At 49.3% G+C, this 21,897-nt stretch overlaps 3 protein-coding genes across 3 annotated transcripts; 2 read left to right on the forward strand and 1 right to left on the reverse strand.

The window, feature by feature from the left end:
* Positions 1–1,428: 1,428 nt before the first annotated feature.
* Positions 1,429–2,823, forward strand: SLD2 (DNA replication regulator sld2; the record flags this gene model as incomplete). Its single annotated transcript, XM_044827428.1, has 2 exons — positions 1,429–1,570; positions 1,619–2,823. The coding sequence occupies 2 exons, from the start codon at positions 1,429–1,431 to the stop codon at positions 2,821–2,823; spliced, it is 1,347 nt and encodes a 448-aa protein (XP_044678022.1).
* An 837-nt stretch (positions 2,824–3,660) lies between these two features.
* On the forward strand, positions 3,661–7,715 carry J7337_009834 (uncharacterized protein; the record flags this gene model as incomplete). The annotated part of the gene is made up of 2 exons (XM_044827429.1): positions 3,661–3,666; positions 3,717–7,715. The coding sequence occupies 2 exons, from the start codon at positions 3,661–3,663 to the stop codon at positions 7,713–7,715; spliced, it is 4,005 nt and encodes a 1,334-aa protein (XP_044678023.1).
* Positions 7,716–8,329: 614 nt separating this feature from the next.
* J7337_009835 (uncharacterized protein) lies at positions 8,330–11,563 on the reverse strand (the record flags this gene model as incomplete). The annotated part of the gene is made up of 3 exons (XM_044827430.1): positions 8,330–10,591; positions 10,641–11,091; positions 11,139–11,563. 3 exons carry the CDS (start codon positions 11,561–11,563, stop codon positions 8,330–8,332), a joined length of 3,138 nt encoding a protein of 1,045 aa, XP_044678024.1.
* Between the last annotated feature and the right edge of the window lie 10,334 nt (positions 11,564–21,897).

A 21,897-nucleotide genomic window follows, 5' to 3' on the forward strand; every position in this document is an offset into this window, starting at 1 on the left:
CAACATTCTTAGACTGGCGTTGAGCTTGCCCTGAACTGCCGATCCCTCCAGATTCAGATCTAGGGTTGCTTGGTGCAGATAAGTCGTATTGGACAGCCCCATCCCAGTCCTCAAGCTTTATATATGGACTTCTAAGCCATGCTCTTAGCTCGTGCAAGAAGAGGCGCGTGCTGTCTCGACCCAGAAAATCCGAAATCATCTGCTCGGCTTGGCCAGCGCTGCCCATGATATCCACGGATTTCAAAATGGCAATAATGTATTCGAGGAGAAACTCAGCATTATTTGCTCTCCTTCTGGAAATTGCGTCTCTCTGTGAATTTCCATCGGGTCCTGGTTCTGTCTGGTCGGCATCGGGGTTCAAGAAGGAAAACACTTGCAGCTCTCGACGAATCCACATTCGTGCGCGAGAGACTAAGTCGCTATCTGAGCAAAAGGCTGCTGGGGTCAGTTCGCGGTATCGAGACACGCGATTCGACCCAACATGTTTAGAGTATCTGTTGTGGCGATACACATCCCTCCGCTTCGCGATCTCATCTGAAGGACTCGAGCTGGCGGTGACGTATCGTGGTCGAGGGAGATATGGACGATGGTGAAAGTGAAGCCGGCGGGGACGAAGATGGGGCGCAAGTCTTGAATGTCCAATGTGTGGTGTTCGGGGCGCGGGATCGGGTACGGTGTATGTCTTTGTGACAGGTTCATCGAGGCCGTAGCGAACTTGCGAGATGACAGCTTTGCAGAGCGGGCACTTCGGTGATTGCTCCAGCCAGCTAAGAAGGCAGAGATAATCAAAGTTTCTGTGTTGACAAGGAACAGCCTCACAGGCTTCAGAAATGCTTTCGAGGCAGATGACGCAGCAGTCGGTGGCGTCTTCTTGCCTGGTCGCTACTTCGTCGAGGGTGCTTTGTAAGACTTGACGGTGGAGATCGTTTGTCTTTTGGTCTGTTGCCATAGCGAAATGGGGGATTAGAGGCGCAATAGGGCTGGCCACCTGGTGCGCAAGTGGTAGTGTATCCAAAATACCAAGATAAGAAAGCGAAGATGAGAAGTTATCGTTTTGGTGTAGTGATCAAAAGAAGATGATGAACGATGAATTAGAAATGGACTTGATTCAGTGGAGGTGGGGGTCCGGAACTACATACGTACCAAAGTTCGGAGCGGGCGGGGTGGGCCCGTTAGCTCTGTCCACCTATGTTCCGCACCTTCCCCTGCAACTGCCATGACGTGAGACCCATTTTCGCGTTGAGTGGTTCGCGTCCCGCATTGGCAGTTGCGAAGTGATCCATCTAACAGACCCGACGCGTTTTATCTGCAATCGCGACACTCATCAATTCCACTTTCCCTCATGGCCATTGTTTCTTGCATGTTTCTTCCAAATTCCGATTTTCTCATAAAACTCACATACGAATAAAAGATTTCATGGCTATAGCAATGGACGAAAACTTGAGGGCAGCTTATGAAAGTCAATCACAGCAACTGCGAATCGACTTGAAGACTTGGGAGACAGAATGGGCAAAGACACACGAGGGCATAAAGCCAGGAAGAGAGGACATCAAGGCCAACCAAGATATCGGTAGGTCTTTAGAACAAAAAAGGTACCAATCTGCTAACCATTGCACAGCATTGAAATATAAACAGTATAACAAGGTTCGAGATATACTCTCGGGCAAAATCCCACCTCCCTCAAATGAACCCAGGAAGCGGAAATCCGATACTCTACCGGCACAAACGCCCACCAAACGTACCAAAAACATTCAGACTCCCTCCAAGAACCGTACACAAGACCATGATGAGGAACTCATGAACACACCAGCCATATCGCGAAAACTATTCAGTCCCGCGTCGGTAACCTCAGTCGGACCGACACCACAAAGAGATGGTCGCGTGCTTGGCCTCTTTGACTTATTAGTAGAGAAAGAGCTAGGAACACCGTCGAAACAAGATTCTGCGGCCAGATCAGGGTCCGCACGAAAGGTCAATGCAACTCCGAGCAAACGATCAGCTACCATGGATGACGAGGAGAACGAAAGGCTTGGCCGAACCCCTATGTCATCTAGTAAACGACAAAGACTAAACCACTTCATGACCCCGCTGAAGAATAAGGATGGAAACAAGGATGCCGTTACGCCCTCTTCGGTCTCGAAACTCCAATTCGATACACCCGCCTTCTTGAAGCGCAATACTCTACCAGTTCTTGACGAGAATGGCGATTTTGATGCCCCAGCACCCCTACGGCTACCGCGCAAACCTTTCACACGAGGTCTCAGTGAAATTGTGGCGAGTCTCCGAAAGGTGGAAGAGGAGAAATTGGACGACGATTTGGATGCATTGCGTGATGCTGAAGAAGAAGGAATGGGTGAACCGAGACCCAAGACGCTATTCCCGTCTAAGCCAAAGCATGATGTTCTTGTTGAGGACACTCAGGCACGGCAATTACCACTTGGCGGTTTCGATGATGAAGCCTTGTATGACAGCCCAGTGGAGGAAGAGGGTAACCCGACTAGAGTGTACAAGAAGAAGGGCCAGAAGCGAACTACAAGAATGGTCAAGATGCGGCCAACTCGAACCAAGCGACCGGAAAACATGGGAGAGAACCCTCAGAGTGATATTGAGAACGATGAAACGCAAGCTGATGGTGAAGATGCTGGATCTGATTTTGAGGAAGTAAAGGAGAAGAAGCCCACACAGAAGAAGGAAGGCACTGTGAGGAAGGCCGCGCGAAAGGTCAATGAGCTAGCTCACGCAAACTTCCAACGGCTGAAGCTTAGGAACCACGGAGCAAAGGGTGGTCCTGGATTCAACAGTAGATTCCGACGACGAAGATGATGAATCATTTTGGCCATGGGCAAGAGGGTTATAATGAGATGCATTGCATGGCGTTCTGATTCGAGGCATGTGCAGTAGACTATACCAACGGGCAAGGAGAAGTTAGTTGTTACATTGTCCAGTTCAGCGTAGATGAGCGTTCAAGCTGGAAATGAATTGAGAGTCTCTGGGACTCGTTTTGCTCATATAATTTCTAACCTTGTGTATCATACTGAAATTATTTGTCTCTACTCCATATCTTTTCTTCTTATAGGTACCTATGAAAAGCATAGAAGATGGAGTTCTTGCCAGAAGGTTGCAGATGTGGGGCTGCGGATTGTTCAGGTTTAGCGCATCCTCACTCCCAGCTGCCGAACCTCAAGCCTTTATGACAAGATTGATTCACTGACTGAGTGGCCTCGAAGATCGAACAAAGAAACTCGAACACAATAAACACACACAATCGTCTCGCTTCGACTTCTTCTGCGCTCTCCCTTCATAGAACACTCTGATACACGCTCCTCTTCACCTAAATCAACCCTCCTTTTGCATACAACGAACACCTCGAGCGCTTCACGACTTTGTAATCACACTTGGCCGCCTTGAAATTGAGGCTTTCAACGATTCCTATTCGCGTCTTGACTTTCTTTATTTTGCTTTCTCATTGTTCCTACGCACAAAGCCGGGCCTATCTACATGTGATCCTCTTGGTATTGTCAGGCCTGTTGTACTCATCAAATGATGATACGGGAGGTGTAGACTGCTTGGTGTTTGTCTTTCAATCGAGTTTTTCGCATACAAAGGTCCATTATTTTGATTACGTTTGAGCATGCAGCGATATAAGCCTTATCCTTCAATATGCCCGTAAGGTTGCATCTCAAACACAGAATGACTCGGTTGCTGACGCTGACTAGCATATCGACCTTGACGATGAGGTTGTCGATCTAACGTTGGATGAGTTCCAGAACCAAGATAATATTATCGATCTTACTCTAGAATGGTTCGAGGACCCGGACATTGATTGGCTCACAGATCACGATGGCGACTTCGACGGTGTGTTTGAAGACACCCTTGCTGCGAGGGAGCCTCATGCAACCACCACCACCACCACCACTACCAGTCATGATGCACCTAAAATGTGGACCAAGTTTGGGGAGATGGAGGAAGCGGAGGAGGAAGAGGCAGATGCAGATGCAGAGCACATAAGTGCCATGCAACAAGTCGACCTGTCCCCTAGCTCTATCACCCAAAGCCCTCCTAAATACGTCTCAAGTCCCGAACCCTTTTTCGCAGACACCTACCCGGAAATGCCTGAACTCCCAGAGTCGTGTGTCATAGAGGCTGTAGATCCTGATCTCGAATTTGGTGATGCAGACGCAGGTCCTTCGGCTGAGGTAGTGGAACAAGAAGACGTTACATTGGAACAGACGCCAGACGTCCCTGTCAGCACGAATATGCGCGTTGAATTCCCAGAGAGTCTGCTCTTGGTACCAAGGTCGTATTACGAACCATTCGAACCGGGTGTCCCAGTCCTTAAGGAACGTGAGGCTGTTGCTCGACTGCTCGAGGTGGCTGAAGAGGCCGGTCAGGGTATCTACTATGACGATTTCGTTGAGTTCCAACTTGACGATTTTTCAGTCTATTCCGATCGTCAAAGATACGGTCAGGAGATGTGCTCCCTCCACCACCTCCACACAAAACATGGCTTCAATACTGTCTTCTTTGACGGAAAGCTGAGTGTTGGTAATACTGTTTTCTACGTTCATCGAGTGGAAATCAGCGCATTGCCGATTGAGAACTACAGTACACTATCAAAGCACACTGTCAAAGACAAAATCTGGGTGCGGTCAGTGTTAAACACAGAACGTGAGATATACTACCGGTTGAATACTCCTGCCAAGGAATATCGTCGTTTCTTTAACCCGTTCTTGTGGGTTGCGGATCTCGCAAAGCATTTCGTGGATTACCTCAAGTTCAAGGGGGAGGAAGGCGGCCAAGTTACGATCTTCCATTTCAGATCAAACTTCAGCATTTGGCTAGCGAAAATGCACAGCCATGCACCAGAATTCATCTTGTGGAAGAGGCAGCACGTAAACAATGATTTCAGGACGGCGATTGTGGCCAATATTGCGTTTTTACACAAGGAAGCGATCGGTGTTCTTGGGCATAGAAAAACATACAAGCACGTTATCTGGGCCGAGGTATGGGAGTTCACGCGATACAAACCGCACCCAAAGATTGGGCCTGGCGAAGACACAGATACTGTCGTTACCCAATACATTTACGACTGTTTCAGTCACCAGCCATTCGGGGACCGTCTTAAGGCCATTCCTTTGAGTGAGACTACTCAGTCTTTACGAAATGCACTGATAAAGCAACGCCATCTGGAATTCCCAGTGCCAGTTCATGACAGGGGTAAGACCATAACAATGGCTGGAAAAAAGCAGATTCGAGCGATTCGAGGAGGAGACACAATCTCGATCCAACGAGATGCCGAGGGATCTGGTACACAATGGCGACGTGACGTTGCGCATGGGTTTGACGACGTTGACCGATGGTTCGCCTTGGTACAGCGCGTGCGTGTCAACAAGCGCAGCCAGAGAACTCTCGATGTGATTTGGTACTATCGACCCGTAGACACCCTGTGCGGTCTGATGAAGTACCCTTGGAACAACGAGCTGTTTCTGTCGGATCATTGCTCTTGCGATACCAGAGCCAAGATCTCCGAGGACGAAGTGTCAGGGGTTCACCAAGTCGAGTTTGGGGGGACTTCAGCGACTGAAGCCGAGTTCTTTTGTCGGCAGACATATATATGCCAACAACGAAATTGGGTCACCCTTGAGAAAGACCATTTTCGTTGCATTCATCTGCGCAAGAGCTCTCCTCAGGCGCCGGAGTTACGACCCGGCGAAACCCGACTCGTCATGATCAACAGGGATAGCGGTCGGTCCGAGCCTTGCGAGTTCCTAACCTTCTATGAGGAGGAAGGTAACGGCATATACAGGTTTCGGAAGTTGTTAAGAAGACACCAAGTTGATCCAGCATCCAGAGCTCGACCCAATGAGTTGGTGTACAGCTATGTCGAGCCGCTTGTCGAGGTAAAAGGTTCGCGCATTCTCGAGCCATGTTTCGTTCGCTATTTCAAAGACGGGCAAGCAATACCAACGCCGTATGACCGTGACGGTGTGGGAGGGTTTTTCTATTTCACCCACGAACAATTCCACGACAATGAAACTGGAACGAAGTCATATGTTGCGCTGTCCGAACCTCCCTCGTCTATACAGCAGGGCTACGACCCATCGCAGTCTATTCCACGACTGCGAGGTCTGGACCTTTTTTGCGGAGGTGGCAACTTTGGTCGTGGCTTAGAAGATGGAGGTGCCATCGAGATGCGATGGGCGAACGACTTTGACGCCAAGGCTATTCATACTTACATGGCAAACACCGCTGGGCCCTCTGAAGTATCACCATTCCTTGGGTCTATAGACGATCTTCAACGTCTTGCCATCGAGGGCGACTTTTCAGATAATGTCCCACCGATTGGAGATGTGGATTTTATCTCAGGAGGTAGCCCTTGCCCAGGCTTCTCTCGGCTGACCAACGATAAAACAACTGCCGCTCAGCGGAAGAACCAGTCGTTGGTAGCAGCCTTTGCGTCGTGTGTGGACCTGTACCGTCCACGATACGGTCTCCTTGAGAACGTTCCGGGAATCGTACAAAAGACCGCTAATCGAGACCAAGACGTGTTCAGTCAGCTCATTTGTGCTATTGTAGGCTTGGGCTATCAAGCACAGTTTTTCTTTCTCGATGCTTCTGCCTGTGGTGCACCTCAGCGTCGTTCTCGTGTGTTTCTGGCTTTCGCTGCACCAGGCCACCGTCTACCTCATGCACCATATCAAACGCATGCCCACCCGCAAAATACCCCCAAACTTAGTCTAGGTATTCTTCCCACGGGAGAACCTATGGCTGAGCGCGCTATTCCGGCTGCTACACCATTTGACTTTGTGTCTGCGAGTGCTTCCACTGCCGACCTACCCCCTGTTTATGATTCAAAGCCAGATATATGCGTGCCGTACCCCGACCATCGAGTGTCTGTAGGCATCACGCCTCTAATGCGAAGTAGAATTCACCTCATCCCAACTTTACCCTGGGGCATGAACTTCGCAAAGGCCTGGTATGGTCTCGACCTGAAAAAGGCTGGTTCAGGCGTAATGACGCCAAGCGAGCGCCTAGCATTTCCTGAGCGCACCGATAAAGGTTTAGGACGAGGAAACCCAAGCTCGCAGTCATATGGCCGACAACGGCCCGACCGTCTCTTTGTGACAGTCGTCAAGACCCAAGGTCCGAGCGATGCGAAGAATGGCCGCACGTTACACTGGCATGAGCCTCGCGTCTTGACCGTCATGGAGGCGCGACGAGCGCAAGGGTTCAGGGACGAAGAGGTCCTGTTGGGTATCCCAAGTGACCAGCACCAAATTGTTGGCAACAGTGTCGCTCGTGAGGTCGCGGTGAGCTTGGGTGCTGTATTCTGCGAGGCATGGATGCAGAGCCTCGCAGACGAGCATCACACCTCCACTGCTGCAGTTTCTTCTGTGGTGCCGGCCCGTATCGGTATCGAGGTTTCCCCTATCACCAATATCAGGAGACTTGAGTCCGAGTCAGCCTCTGTCGAAAACACCTCACAGTCTCGAAAGTCCAGAAGTGAATCACGAGTCAATCAGGTTTCATCCACACCGAGATCTACTCCTCCTACTCCCCATCAAACGTCTACTAAGCGTAGCCACATCGCTGTTGAGATTCGCGGATCGAAGTCGCTCAGGACAGACGAATACAACAGCCCCAGTAGGGCCACGTCTGTAGCATCCAGCCGTGCCAAATCAAGTAGGTCGCGGCATAGCACCAGGGGTGAATAGTTTTGTAACGAATATCAGAGCTCGAGATACTACATATAGAAGGATGCCTGGACATACAAACTTATGATTCGAATTCGAGACTTGTGGGCATTCCGAAATGGGGAGACTTGCATAGAGACCAGATGCCTGTCACAGCTTGCTTTGTGGGCGTAAATAAGATACTAGGATGAATAGAAATGATAAGAACATCATGGAGTTGATCCATTATCCATTGTTTTCTTGGCCATCCTGAATCCAATTCACCAATACTGATTAAGAGGTTAAGAAGCCCTCCACCATATATCTCTACACTGGAGTAATGATTGACAATTACCCGGAAGCAAGAGAGTTAGTGACAAATGATCAACAAGTAAATCGAGGCAATTTTAGAGTGATTCAAAAATTCATTACTGTCGTTACGGTAGCTCGCTAGTTGCGAACGTTGATAAACTGTTGAGAGAAAACATGCTACTCCAAAACTCCGATTCAACCTAATGCTGATATCGCCTTGCTCTTGGATGCACCCCTTCTCGTACCAAAAATAGCCAGATTCGATGTAAAGCGCTGAAAAAATCATATCGATGTTTCAAAAACCTCTTCCAGTATCGCGTCCTGTCCGTCTGCCCCTCTATTCTCTACTCCGATGTCTCCAGATCCTTAAGGGTCATCACCTTGGCGCCCATAGGGACCTGACCGCCGCGCATCCTAATGCTGGCGTAAGGGACACCAGATGCCTGTCCCAATATAGTCACCAGCTCACGCCCTGAAACAGTAAGGTCCTTGCCAGTATAACCCTTGATGGCGCATTCCTTGAAGATATGTCCGATCAGTCGCTCACCAAGGGTCTCGATGCTGCGGCCACTGGCCCAGCCTTTGTCGTTGCTCAAACGCTGGAGCAGTGAGAACAAAGATGTGCGAGTGGTGGTATCCATCTCTGGTGTAGCTTGGATAGTAATGCCCACCTTTCCAACAACTTGCCGTAATTGCTCGATACACTGCTCCGATCGAAGGGGACGGAAGGTAAACTCGGTTGCGAACCGACTCTTGATACCCTGGTTACTACGAAGAAGACGGTCCATGTCCTCCTCGTAGCCTGCCAACACAATGATGAGCTTGCGTGCGAACTGAGGCTTTGTCACAGCGTCAACAAGCTCGCTGACTGCTTCTTCGGCAAACGATCCACGAGCGCCATTGAGTCTGTAAGCCTCGTCTATGAAGAGAACCTTGCCGAGTGCCGATTCGAGCAGTCGACGTGTTTTGGGGCCAGTTTGCCCACAATATTCACCGACAAGCTGTGATGCCGAGACATCAACGACATCTGGAGCGGCAATCAGGCCCATGTCATAGAATACCTGGCCAAGTTTTCTCGCAGTCGATGTCTTTCCAGTTCCGGGAGGACCCTTGAAGACATAGGTGAAAGGCACATAGGGCCGAGGGTCAACATTGCGCAGTCGCATACCTTGCACCATGTACTGGTACGATTCGAACTTGGAGATGATTTCCTCGAAGCCTACAAACTCGTCAAACAATGCCCGCGTGTTTGTCGCCGCCTGCGATAGTCGATCGTAGTTGGCATCAAAGTCCTGAGGTTCTAGAGGAAGTTGATCAAGATCCTTATCATGTAGTTTCTGCTCTTTGGCAGTGCGACGGAAACGTGCTGAGATGGCCTTGAATAAAAGATTGTCCACTTCACCGCCATTGCCAAAGTTTGGCCGGACAGAAGCTCGCTTCAGTACCTCCATAGCGACCTCGCGGGCCTTGTCGGTAGCAACCAGCTTCTCCTTTGCCAACTTGATGTCCAGCACCTTGCCCAGGGTATCCTCGCTGAAGTTGTCGAACACAAACGCGTTATCAAGCGGGAATCTTCGGGCCAGACCGGGGTTAGCATTTGCATACAACTCCTTCATTTGATCAGGGTAGCCGCAGAGGATAACACATCGATCCTCTCCAGCAGCCCCAGTTACCTCTGCGACAATCGTGTCTATGATGCCACCTCTGAAATCACCATTCTTAGAACTACCAGCACTTCCGTTGGTGCCCGGGTCAAGCATGTGGGCATCATCTATTATCAGAACATTGCCCTTTGCTTCACGGAGAGCCTCCTGCGTGTTGTTCTCAGATCCTCCAATATAGCGATCGAGAAGATCAGCTGGAGTCTTGGTGACGACATCGCCCTTGGACAAGAGGCCGAAATCTGCGAGAATTCTACCATAGAGCTTTGCAACTGTGGTTTTGCCGGTACCTGGAGGTCCCAAGAAGACTCGGTTTGGTGAAACGTGCAAGGGTTCGTCGCCACGCATTTCTCGGATATAGTTCTGGTTGACTTGGTTGACCACAGCCAGTATTGCCTCCTTAACATCGTCCAAGCCGACAAGCTGCTGAAGCTCTTTCCAGGCAGGGCTCTTCTCGGGACCAAGAGAAGGCTTGTTACCTAGTAGGTCTTCTTTGGTCATTTTGAAGTCTTCCGGGTAGTTCCCTGTCTTACGAGCCTGAATAAAGCGCCCAAGTTGACGCCTGCAAGCGTCGACAAATGCCTTTTGGACTGGCCAGATGTTACCAAATGACTTTTCGCTGGCCCCTGAAACGATTCTGCGGATCAGAATCTTGACATACAGGCCATCGTAGCCGCCCTCGACTTCCATTTTGCCCTTGAACCACTTTCGCATCAGGCCATGGAATACTATCTGTAGCTCTTCTGCTGTGTAATTTGGCAACTTCAGGATAGGAAAATGATTGGAAACCTCAGCACTGTAACCCATCAAATCTGACAATCCCCATTCGCCATTGCCGGCTACAATGAGAACGATCTTTCCGGGAAGGTCTTGTGAGCGAACGTAGAGGCTCCAGAGATTGCAATCGTCGCTGTTCATTAGGTGAGCGTGGTCAATGATGGCAATCTAAAGAAAATTAGCGATCCCTAGCATTGGTGATAAGATATTCACTTACGCAGCCACCGCAGGTATTGCTTGTGTTATGTATGGTGCCCAAAGTCGACGTTTTAGACATGTTATATGCCGAAAATCTGTTGATTCCAGTGAACACACCAGACTTCTTGACCACGCCAAGAGATATCAGGTATTTGGCATAGAGGCGTGCCAGCATTGTCTTGCCTGTTCCCTCACCTCCCGTGAAGACTACATCAAAGTTCTCTTTCTTCAGATCGGTCTCCCGCCTCTGAGCGGCCTTGACTTTCGCCTTTGCTTGTAAGAAGAAAGCCTTGACTTCTTCGAGGCCAGTTAGAGACATAACTCGGTCGAGGTACTTGTTCTCTGCCTTTTCCACCTTCTTCTGTCGCAACCACTCGATTCTTGATGGGGATTCATCTTGGCAAGCTTCGGGTTCTAGACCGTCAATCGATTCGTTGTCCGAGTCGTCGGTATCATCTTGCTGTGATTTTCTGGTGCGAATTAGTGGATGTTTCCAAGCACCCGCGATGCCACTTACTCGATTTCGTCCAGGAGATCTTCCATCATCTTGCACAGTTCCAGGAATGCTGGCTCTGCCAAGACAGGTGGCTCCTCTTCCACCACAGGTGCGTCCTCGGCTTCAGACTCGGATTCATCATCAGTTTCGTATGGAATATCACCGTATAATTTCCCTAGACCGAAGCCATCCATGTCTTGGTCGTCTGCATCTTGGCCATCCTCCTTGAGAGTCTCCTCAGGTACAATTACAGTCTTGGAACGATTGCGCCGCCTTCTCAGGCGGCGGCGGGGTTTGCGAGTTGGAAGAAGGCCGAGAAGACGGCTCACAAGGAAATGTGGTTCATCGGTCAGGAAGTCTCTTGCCCATGAAGGATACGTGGATTTTGGCTTGAGACCAAGCAGCCATGTGACGGAAAAGTTGATATCTGTAGATTCAAGCTCCATCATTGCATTGCACTGAAATGAAGAGAGGTGAACTGGTTTGCACTGGAGCTGGTTTGTTTGCTCTAAGATAAAGCTACAACTCCCAAATAAGGGTTTCTCATCAGCTAGCGAGCTAGCAAGCAAGCAAGCAAGCAAAGATAAGTGGTGAACACGCAGGGACCGGGCGATAGCTCTGCGGATGTGCGGATGGGACAGCCGGAGCGGGGGTGGGGAGGGAGACGGAGACGGAGAGAGAGATCGCGTGCGAGGAGACGATACTGATAAAGACCTACGAAAGGTACGAGAGATGGGAGAAGCGGTCTAGAGGATATTCGTTGAAGATGGGAGGCGATCAAGCAACCATCGAGGAGACGCTGCAAAGATAAGAAAAGAAGAAGAGGAGAAAATGTGGAATGTTTGAGAATGGAAGAAGAGAAATTCAAAATTAAGGCTGAGGCGGTAGCTGCCTGCTTAGTTGTTTGATGTAGGCAGCCAATGGAATCAATGTGCAAGGTGAGGTGAGTACGACAGAGTAAGACGGGGCCGACTTTGAGAGTGCCATTGAGGTACCACCTAAAGTCTGTTCTGTACCTTGGCGGGCACGCAACGCATGGAAGCATACATAAGGTACCTACCTAGGTAGGTATCTAGCATTCATGGTACGATAGCTAACAAATACATATATGATGATAACTTGAGCTGTACAGTATGGAAGATAACTCTATGAACCCACCATGTTTCAGAAATACACAACACTGCGGTCACCTCGAGCTCGACAATACACGTTTATACATCTTGAAAAAACAATGGAGCTATGTAATCCTGTGTTACTTTCAACCAGAGCTTAAGTTAACACAACAAGAAGAGAGAGAAAAGAGTCACACGGCCGGCCAAACTGGAGCTACTTTACCCAGGCTAGGCTCCCAGCTCCCTAGGACAATTCAACAGAGCCCCAGATATCCCCATGTCTGCCGCCTACGCCCCTGTAAGACGGCGGCTGCCTCATGCACTGCCACGAGACAATAACACATTGGATGATAAAGCTGAGGGGAGAGGCTTCAATTGGCTGCTGTTGCCTGCAAGCAAGGACTTGCCATTGACAGTTGATGCTGAACAGGGGACGGGACCTTGATTGTGTGGCTCCGGCCTTGTTTTTCGGGGTCCATAGCCAGTATAAGATCGGGTAGCTGTCAAAATTCGCTGATCTTTAAATGCACGTCTCCTGTAATGTCTAATTCTGTTGACTCTCTGAAACACGTTTTGCACTCACTCTCGCTCAAATATCAGCAGAACAAACCCTCATAATACTCCTCGAAATGATCTACATTAAACACCTCGCTTAAACTCGTCCATTGATGCTCCAACCGCCGTCTTCCAGGCAGTATCGTGTTATCAACCTCAACAAGGCTGAATCCAAACACGACTCTTGCACCAATCAATCATCTCAACGTGCCAGCACAGACCCGCCGCTGCCGAGCTGCATCCCGTGGGGGGGGGGGCAAGAAAACTTAGGGCCTCTATGGTAAGCGATAAAAATATTCTGGTAACTCTAGCCTTAGTTTACAAGGCCCTTATCCAATTTTATTTTAACAACCTCTTCCAAAGTCTCAAGTCTTTTTGTTCCCTGAGGGGGGCGATATGTGGATGAGTCCACCGGAGGCCGAAAACCAGCCAAGCACAGCGCCTAAACGCTGCTAAGAGCCCACTATCCGCGCCAGGGTTTGGCGATGCGGTGGAGATGGTTCGCCTTGCCGTAGTCAGTGGAGGGGCCTCAAAGGGAATTGGACGCGTCGGGTCCTACTACAAGAAGTTTGAGGTAGGACATGTTGAGTGATGAGGTGAAGACAGAGATGATGAGTGAGTTGTACAAGATTCGAGAAATTGTGTGCCTGTTTGTGCATGTATTTGACTCAAAGCTCTATTGTGGCCACTACAACTGATAGTTGAATATCAACATCTATACCTCGAATACCTTGATGCCTTGGCTTCTATGGCTAACAAGGACAAGAGTGAGGCGATGCATCTGTCAGCCCAGATCAACTGAGCTAACCTAGACCATCGCCCTGCCACGCATCAGCCTCCAATTGTCCAGATTATAAGCTCACACGTGGCTCCAAGTTTAGCCTCGACTCGAAATATCAACCGATTTTCAACTTCACTTGAAGATCTGTCTATATCTCTTAGCAATCTGATGTCGATTATACCCACAGAACCCACGGCATTAGCTGAATGCTGGCCTCAACTGCCGGGTCTAGACCACAGAGCGCCCAGATCTACAGACTATTTCTGGGGCAGTCATGCACTATCCAACAACTGGATATTTACGCTTGAGATTTTAATTTCATTGACAACAATGGGCAGTTCGATTCTAACACCAGCTACATAGCTCGTTAAAGAGTAACCTACAAACGAGAACGCCACAAGAAGCCCTTCCATATCCTTAAAAAGTAAATTTTCTTTCTAAAAGGCTTGTTCAGTGATATTGTTGCCTTGCGAGGTGTGCTGCTGGACTTACCCTACAATTAAACCTAGCCCGTGCCACAACCCCTAGGACTACTCCAAGGTCTACCTGAATATCATGGCTTGAAACATTTCTCTGGGAAGAATATCGCCCTCACCGATTTCGGAAAGATTCATCATTTTCATCCAGACAAACTTGACATGAGCCCGGGAGCTTTCGTCCGGCTTGAATCGGGTGTGAGTGACCTCCAGCTAGCAACATGCAATCAAGCACCGGCTTTGGACCAAAGACTCACATCCACTATTGATCATCGCATCGAACTCGTTCCATAGTGCCTGAGATAGGGCTGACTCGGTCGGCCCTCTCCCAGAGTCCCGCTTCTGCTCCTCCATACGAAATTCTCGACTTGAAGACGAGTAAGACAGACTGAATACAGACAAAGGATATCCCTTCATGCTAAGAGCGGGCAAGGCAATGGCTGATAGGACACGGAACAGCTCCGGAGTGTCTTTAGACTTAACATAATTTCAGCAGTGACGACTTTCCTTGAAGTTCATGACAACTACATGATGTTTTGTCCAGGGTATTCGGGAATCCAGCCACCTGCAAGTTATTGACTCAGTTATGAACTATCGAGGGCGTTCATTGCTTCTTAATATGACACCTCATAAATGATAGCTTGCAGACACATCAAGCTTAGTTGTCGGTAGATCGTCGACAACGTCAGAAAAGACATCGCATTCTAATCAGGTCTCACTCACTCCTGGCTTATCGATGATGCGGCTGAACGAACAGGGAGAGTAGCATGAGCTCGACAAACTACTGCTATATGTCATACGGAGTACCTCGTCTCTATGCCAACTGTAGACATTCACTCCCTTGAGATCGTCACTCGTGTAACACCAACCTCCAGAACTCAACGGTCATCACGCGACCCCGGATTGCCCCTTTGAGATCGCCATCAAGCCTCGATGGAACCTGATCAAGGCTGAAAGCTAGATCCAAACTGAATGAAGCAATCCCTTCGCCCCATTGGAATATCTGGCGTCAAAGGTAAGCCACAAATGCAATGCCTATATCTCGTGCCTGCAGCTCCATCGTCATATCGAGCTATGCCACTGTCTGAGACCTACACACATACGATCTGTCATCGCTTGGCAGGAGATCATACCAAACATATGTCTTGACGTACGGCAAATCCGTGAAAATCCGGCCCAACGGAACCAAATGATCGCCGGGAGGGAAGAGACGACAACGCGAAGAAGCAAACGCTGAAACAAGCCCTCGGGAGCGAGACAAGTAGAAAGCCCCTTTGCAAGATCAGACTTGAAGCCGATCCACCGAGCTGATAGACGAGTACGACTCAAGAGTGAGCGTTGTTCCACTCGTATCAATGGCTGGAGGGATCAGCTGAAGGGATAGCAACGGCATTATGCATCTGCATCACCGACTAGACTTCGCTTGGGGACCGATCTGGGACCTAGTAGAAGATTCACGTAGACGACGATCCTGGAGGAAGCTGGTACATACCCGAGGTGGGGGCGTGAAGATGACCGTGAATTGCTTTTTCCGAGTCCAAGTCAATAGCCACAAGCACTTCTCGGCCTCACTTAGCCGGGAATCCCGAGACTCAGGACTCAGCTGTTTTCTTGTTTCTTCTTTTTGACCCCCAGGCTTCTGGAGGCGTATGATAATGAAAGATTATCGTGGCTTATCAAGAACAAGAAGGAGAAAAGAAACTGGGCGGAGTAAAGAGAGAAGTAGACGTGGAGCCCAGGGCGAGTGATCGTCGTAGGCTAGACCTCAGAAGTCGTTAACCGATGGATGTTTTAGAAGCTGCATATGCAGGCGGATGCAGCCCAGTGTCCGTTTATCTCATTGCAACGGCGTTACACGTTCCTAATGATTATGGACAGCGGGCGATGAGGGGTGTCGAGATATCACGATCTTCAGAGGGAGAGAGAGGAGGGAACGCGCCGAGCCGAGTCATCTTATGCTGACATGATGTTTGTCAATAGGGAGGCTCACATTGGCGATGAATGCGTACATACGGATACTGTACAGCATGCTTGTTGGGCGGTCGAGCAAGATCTTACAGTGCTTACAGTATCCGTACATATCCATCCATCCATACATACAATAGGCCTCGGCCGAAGAATCCCATATTTTTTGCAGGTCATGTGCTGCGGATGATGCTGCAGTGTTTGCGGCATGTACAGTGCATATGTCATGTATTGGAGATCCCAAGCATTGATCTACAGCGCAATGGGACTCATTGCCAAGAGCAACGGGCTCACAGCTAGTCAGATCCTTAATCCTCAGATTATAAGCAATGCTATGTGTGATAACACACGTGGAAGAAAACCGGACTCAAAAGACTTGCTTGCCTGCTTGCTCTGCTTTGCATTGCCGCGGTTGTCGCCTGTCAAACACTCTCTCGGCGCGTGGGTGCAGGGATAGAGATCGTGGGACCTACTCGTTTCGGTGCCTTGAGCACGATTTCCAGGGGTTGACCACGTCGTGGGCTCATCTTGACGTCCGCAATGTCCTTTGACAAATGATACTTGGGTCTTGTTCCAGGTAAGTGAAGTAAACGAGGACTTTTTGTGTGAATCCCTATCAAGGGATCGCCTAGGTTGTATTTGCGGGCTAAATTATTGATGAGAAAAGAAAATAAAGGAAACGAAAGTAAGCTGAGGCTTCTGACTCTGTTACCATGAATCGCGAATCAAAAGAGTTTAAGCAAAAGCAAAAAAAGACACAAAAGAAGGAAATATCAAAGACAGCCCTCACTCACAGTCTCTCACGGATCTCGCTGTCCAGGAACAAAGTGACCGTGAATGTAAGTGGCCCACCAAAGCAGGGGTTTGTTTTCTTCGTCGAAGGCTTCTGGAACAAGTGTCACAAGTCATTACCCCCTGGCCCCCCTTGGTCATTGCTCCTGGGGTCTCCGTTTTGAGTCCTTTTGTGGCCGGCTCCATCTCGTGCGAGAAAAAAAAGGACCAGAAGAGAAGAGCAGACTGGAGACAAGCTAGACAAGACGATGGCGGCCCAAAGGTAACCTAAGCCTAACCAGGTTTCCTTAGGCTAAAAAGACGAGGTACTATCGCACATCGTATCGTATCCGCTCTCGGTACAGGCCAGGCTAGGCAAGGCCATGGTAATCCACTGCTTTGGAAGCGAGAAGGAAGACGAGACAGTTTCGACATGTGCAAGACGAGGTATGCATGCACATGTATGTACGGATAGAGTTGACGGGCACGCGACAACAGGGAGAGCCTCCAAAACATACATACCGGGGAGATGCTGTAAGTGATATCCGCAGTTGGACTTTGCTTATTCTATTACACGCCGAAGCGACAACTTTGTCTCATGTCCTTCTCTCACAGTGGAGATTATACGGATATCCCAGGCCTCAGCTCCCATAGCTCGCAGCCAATGCCTCTCCAAGACAAGAGAGAGGACTTTTAGAGTTCCCCGCGTAAACGGGTCAACTTTCCTTCTCTATTCTCTCCTTCACGTTGCACAGACTACTAGCAATGAAACGCAATAGTACCTAGCAAATAAGCAGAATCGAACTGTGTCTGTGCGAACAGCCCCCTCGTGTCGTCGCAAGTGAAAGCTGCTGTCATGATGACCATGGCCAATTGCCGCCCAGACCCTATTCGGGCTAGAGGCCGTTGTTTGATAGGCTCTCTTGGCTCTGTGTTTCGTTGCTGAAGATTGCGATGTTACCGTGTGTTTCTTGGCTATACCCTTTGACATTTGTTAAAACGCAGGGTGAGCTGAGTGTTACGACAAGTTGGTTTCATTGTTTGCTGAGTCGCTCCGAGCAGAGAGCCGTGCCAGTGCATGCGTGCGTGCGTGCTCTGTTGGACCAACATGACGAGGACAGGATGTGAGAGAAGTGCAACGTTCAAGTACCGTTACGTCCGACCATTTCCTCCGAAAGAAGAGGACCCCTTGTTTACTCCATTGCTTCGATTCCAACGCACGCGACGAGTGGAGTATTCCATCGGGTCCGTCCCCATAAGTGCCTCAGCATCGGGATTCCCCTCCAGACTTTTTGTTGACCCCGTCCGTCGTCTAGGTTCGCTCTAGAAGCAATTGGATCCTGACAAACAAGTTCGGCTCCCTTCTCTTTGCCCCCGACTAGTATAGCAGATTTGGCTTAGACATGACAGCCAGAATTGGTCATCTATTTATCATAGCAGCCGCTAGGTCAGAGGAGGAAGTGTCTCTAGGAAGTTCCGTGTTGCTCATCGGGATGGCTTACATACAGCCAGGCTTGGCGTAGCAGCTAAGAAAACAAGCCGAGAATTCATCCATTGACTTGGTGGCTGGGCAAGCGGAACAGGTCCCACTCGTACCAGAATTTCCCCTGGAGCCGGCGCTCGGAGGCGGCTTGGGGGAACCTGAGCAAGGGGATACAAGAAACGTGAAACCTCTGTCCTAGGCGACCAAAAATACTCCTGTGAATTTGGAGTAGACTTGGCAGACCTTTAGACCATTTAATTTGGCATCCTAACAATGAAGGTACTCAACTAGTAAGCAAGCCTAGGAAGTTATCGTTGTCGTAAAGATCCGATCCTTGAAAAGGTTAATACAGCCCCCAGGGGGATCAAATGTAAAATCGGTACTTCTGACTAAGGATTTTTATAGCCAATCTTGACTGATCTGCTTGTAGATCAGTCCAGTATTATCTCCATAGATACACTGAATATATAATATCTTATTGGTGTTATTAATTCCATTGTGGCAAGAAATACCTAAAAAATCGCGGAAATGCACATTTGATACCCCTGCGGACTGTAAGTTATTGGGATAGTCTCTCAGTGGAGAAAAGGCATCGGCGGATCGGCCGTCCAACCGGAGGACCCTTATTACGACTGGTTATTCCTGCTTGTTACCGTCGTTCCTTTTAGCATTTGTTGGTGGGCCATGTCATGATATGAAGCAGCTCAAGTGAGGTATGAGACCACCTGCACCTCAAAGCCATAGCCATAGCCATAGCCATAGCCATCGTGATGCTTGATACTTGCGGTAATTGTATCCCTGAATATCTTGCGGTGAGAATTCTCCTGCCGCTGCTCCATTACGGATTCATCGTCATAGATGAAGATTTTATAAAACTTGGTGTGTGGATGTGGATTGGATGTGGATGCTAAGGAACAAGAAGATGATTTTAGCGTGTCCGAGAAATGTGGTTTCTAAATTCTAACGCCAAAGTTAATCACAAATTGCTGGTTGTGAATATTCATGTGAATGACTGTTTCTCTCAGATTAATATTAGATACGAAACTCACCTCTAACAACCAACCCTTGATATATAATGATGCCCAAACTATTCATCTTCGCACAGGACGCATCGCACGCCCACGCACGTTTAGTACCAGGGGGAGTTTGATTGTACAGTACGGTACCTTGACTGATTGACGTGCCGGGTGCCGCCAATTTCAGCCATGCCATAGGTGCCCTAGACAAGAGAGAGAATATGTATGCTTCTCAGCTAAATTATCGAGCTAGAGGAGGGAAAAAAGAGCCAAGTACGGAGTAGGATTGGATGAATCGGCATTGGCATGGATATCAATCACCCACACGCGATCCCTGTCCATTCTAGCCTGTGCTGCCTGTCTACCTTAGCTTGTCTGTAGTACGGTACCCACCGGATGGAAGCAATGGAGACGAGTTTCCCCATGTCATATCCTATTGGATCCCATTCATTGATTGATGTGAAATATCTTAGTTACTGGTAGGCCCTTTTTCCCTTGGTCAAACGGTTTCTCAGGTTCGCGAGGGGCCATGGATGTCTTAAAAAACGCCCACCCCCACAGCCACGAGAGTTGACATCTGCTTGTACTATCGGAACCAAAAGCAAAGAAACCTCGACTCGACTCGACTCTACGGACTGAATGACAATGGTGGTGATCATGATGATGGATTAAAAGATCTCCAGCTACTTTTTCGGTGTCTTTCTATTCTACTACTACTCTTGCCCTTAAACACAGGAATCGTCATCCTTAAGCTCGGCTTCATTCACTCACAAACTCAAACTAAACCTTGTCCGTCCGATCCCGTCGTTTCCGTCGAATCCCCTCCAATTGCCATCCTCCTCTTCCATCATCTATCCCTCATCTTTCTTTGTCGATACGATTATTTGGGCTTGCCCATCTTCTGGCTCTGGCTTTTGGGGCTACAACCGCGACTTTCCGCCGCCGATATTCCGTTCGTCTACCTTAGTTACCTTACCTGGAGCTATCTAAGGTACATTAATTGCCCCTCCCTCTCTCTCGCTGTCTCTCTCTTGCGCCTCGTCCACCTGAACTGGGTTGCTGCAGCTCCTTGTCCCTGTCGACATACATATTTCCCCGCGCAGCGTAACTTTGCGAGCGAGTCAAAGGCCGTTTTTGTCTTCTCGGTTAACCTGATACGTTTGTTTAACGACTCGATTTCTTTGTTCGACAATCTCGCCCGGAGTAATTGCACATCTTGGATGCTGCCACCTTTTATCCATACCGTACCGTACCGTACTGTAACGTACACCCTGGTCGAATCGGACGGACATCGAACCAAGCAGAGAGCTCCGAAAGCAAACATCCCTCCATCCAATTCAATTCGATTCATCCGAACAAAGACAGTCCCTGGCCCGGTCGGATCCACCGAAAATCCAATTGAACCGAATCGAATCTTCAACAGCAGCTACTACGGCCCTGTCCTGTCTTGTCTGCCTGTAGCCCTACTGCACTCCGTCTGCAACTGCAAGCACTGCACGAGCCATTCGTACTACCACGCCCACGCCAAATTACTTGTACCTACCTACCTACTAACGCACGCCCTCGTCGATCCGGCCCCTGCTCGCGCCTTCAGGTCTCGCCTCGATACCTATCGACTCTCCCTCTATAGACTTATTTACGACCGCGACGCCCCGAAAACCAGCTTCAGCTTTAAATCAAGCCTACAACACAACACAGCACAGCACAGCACAGCACAGCACAGCACAGCACTCCCCCGCCGTCCCTTGTGCAGTCTCGTGCTGCCAAAAGGGAGACCCCATCCCTGTCTCGCAGCGTCGTCCAATCGTCGATAATACTTTTTGATACTGACGTTTTTTTTCCTCTGCCGCGATTCGACTCCGAGGCGACGATACGTCATGACATACATTGTAAGTGTACAACACAAACTTGCTCTTCTCCAAGGTCAAATCTCCATGTCTCTCGACTTGACTTGTCTTGTCTCGCTTTGCTTTGCTTGTCTTTACTTGACTTGGCTCTCTTGTACAACCACATGCCAATTCCTGCCACGTCCGACGTCGCACCCTCCACGCCCCGAGCTGCTTCCTCCGCCCTCCACGTTCCTGTTCAACCTACGCCCTGGTCAGTGAAGGCATCACACACCATGCACTCACTTCAGATGGTCGATAGCTTGTCTCAGCAGATCCCTGCCAGCCATGAATGAATGCTTTCCTCCTTGAGCCTTTGACTCTCTGCACGTCCCTAGACTAGGTCGAGCAGTCTCGCCCGCCCTGTTGGGTCCAGACATTTCTGGTACCTTTCTTTACCAAAGATCTCTCACACTCACACACCTACACCTATCATATATCATGATTCCTTTACCATGATCCCATTCCTATTCTCGTCCATCCATCCATACTCAGCAACCATGTCTTGGCTCTCATCGACGTTGCTTCTCGACGTCGCTTTCGACCTTCCCTTGCTTTTATCCCCCTTGGCTTCATCCTCACATCCCTTCCCTTTTCACACCCTCGCTCTCGTTTCCTAGCTGCCAGTCCGTTGACGGCCCGTCTGCCGTACCTCCTAATGGCCTCCGAGCCGCCCGCTGTCTGTCTGACATGCACTCTCGCTTTCACTTTCACCCTCACACACACCTTGTCCTG

Source organism: Fusarium musae, chromosome 7 (genome assembly GCF_019915245.1).
Source record: "Fusarium musae strain F31 chromosome 7, whole genome shotgun sequence".
Lineage (NCBI taxonomy): Eukaryota > Fungi > Ascomycota > Sordariomycetes > Hypocreales > Nectriaceae > Fusarium > Fusarium musae.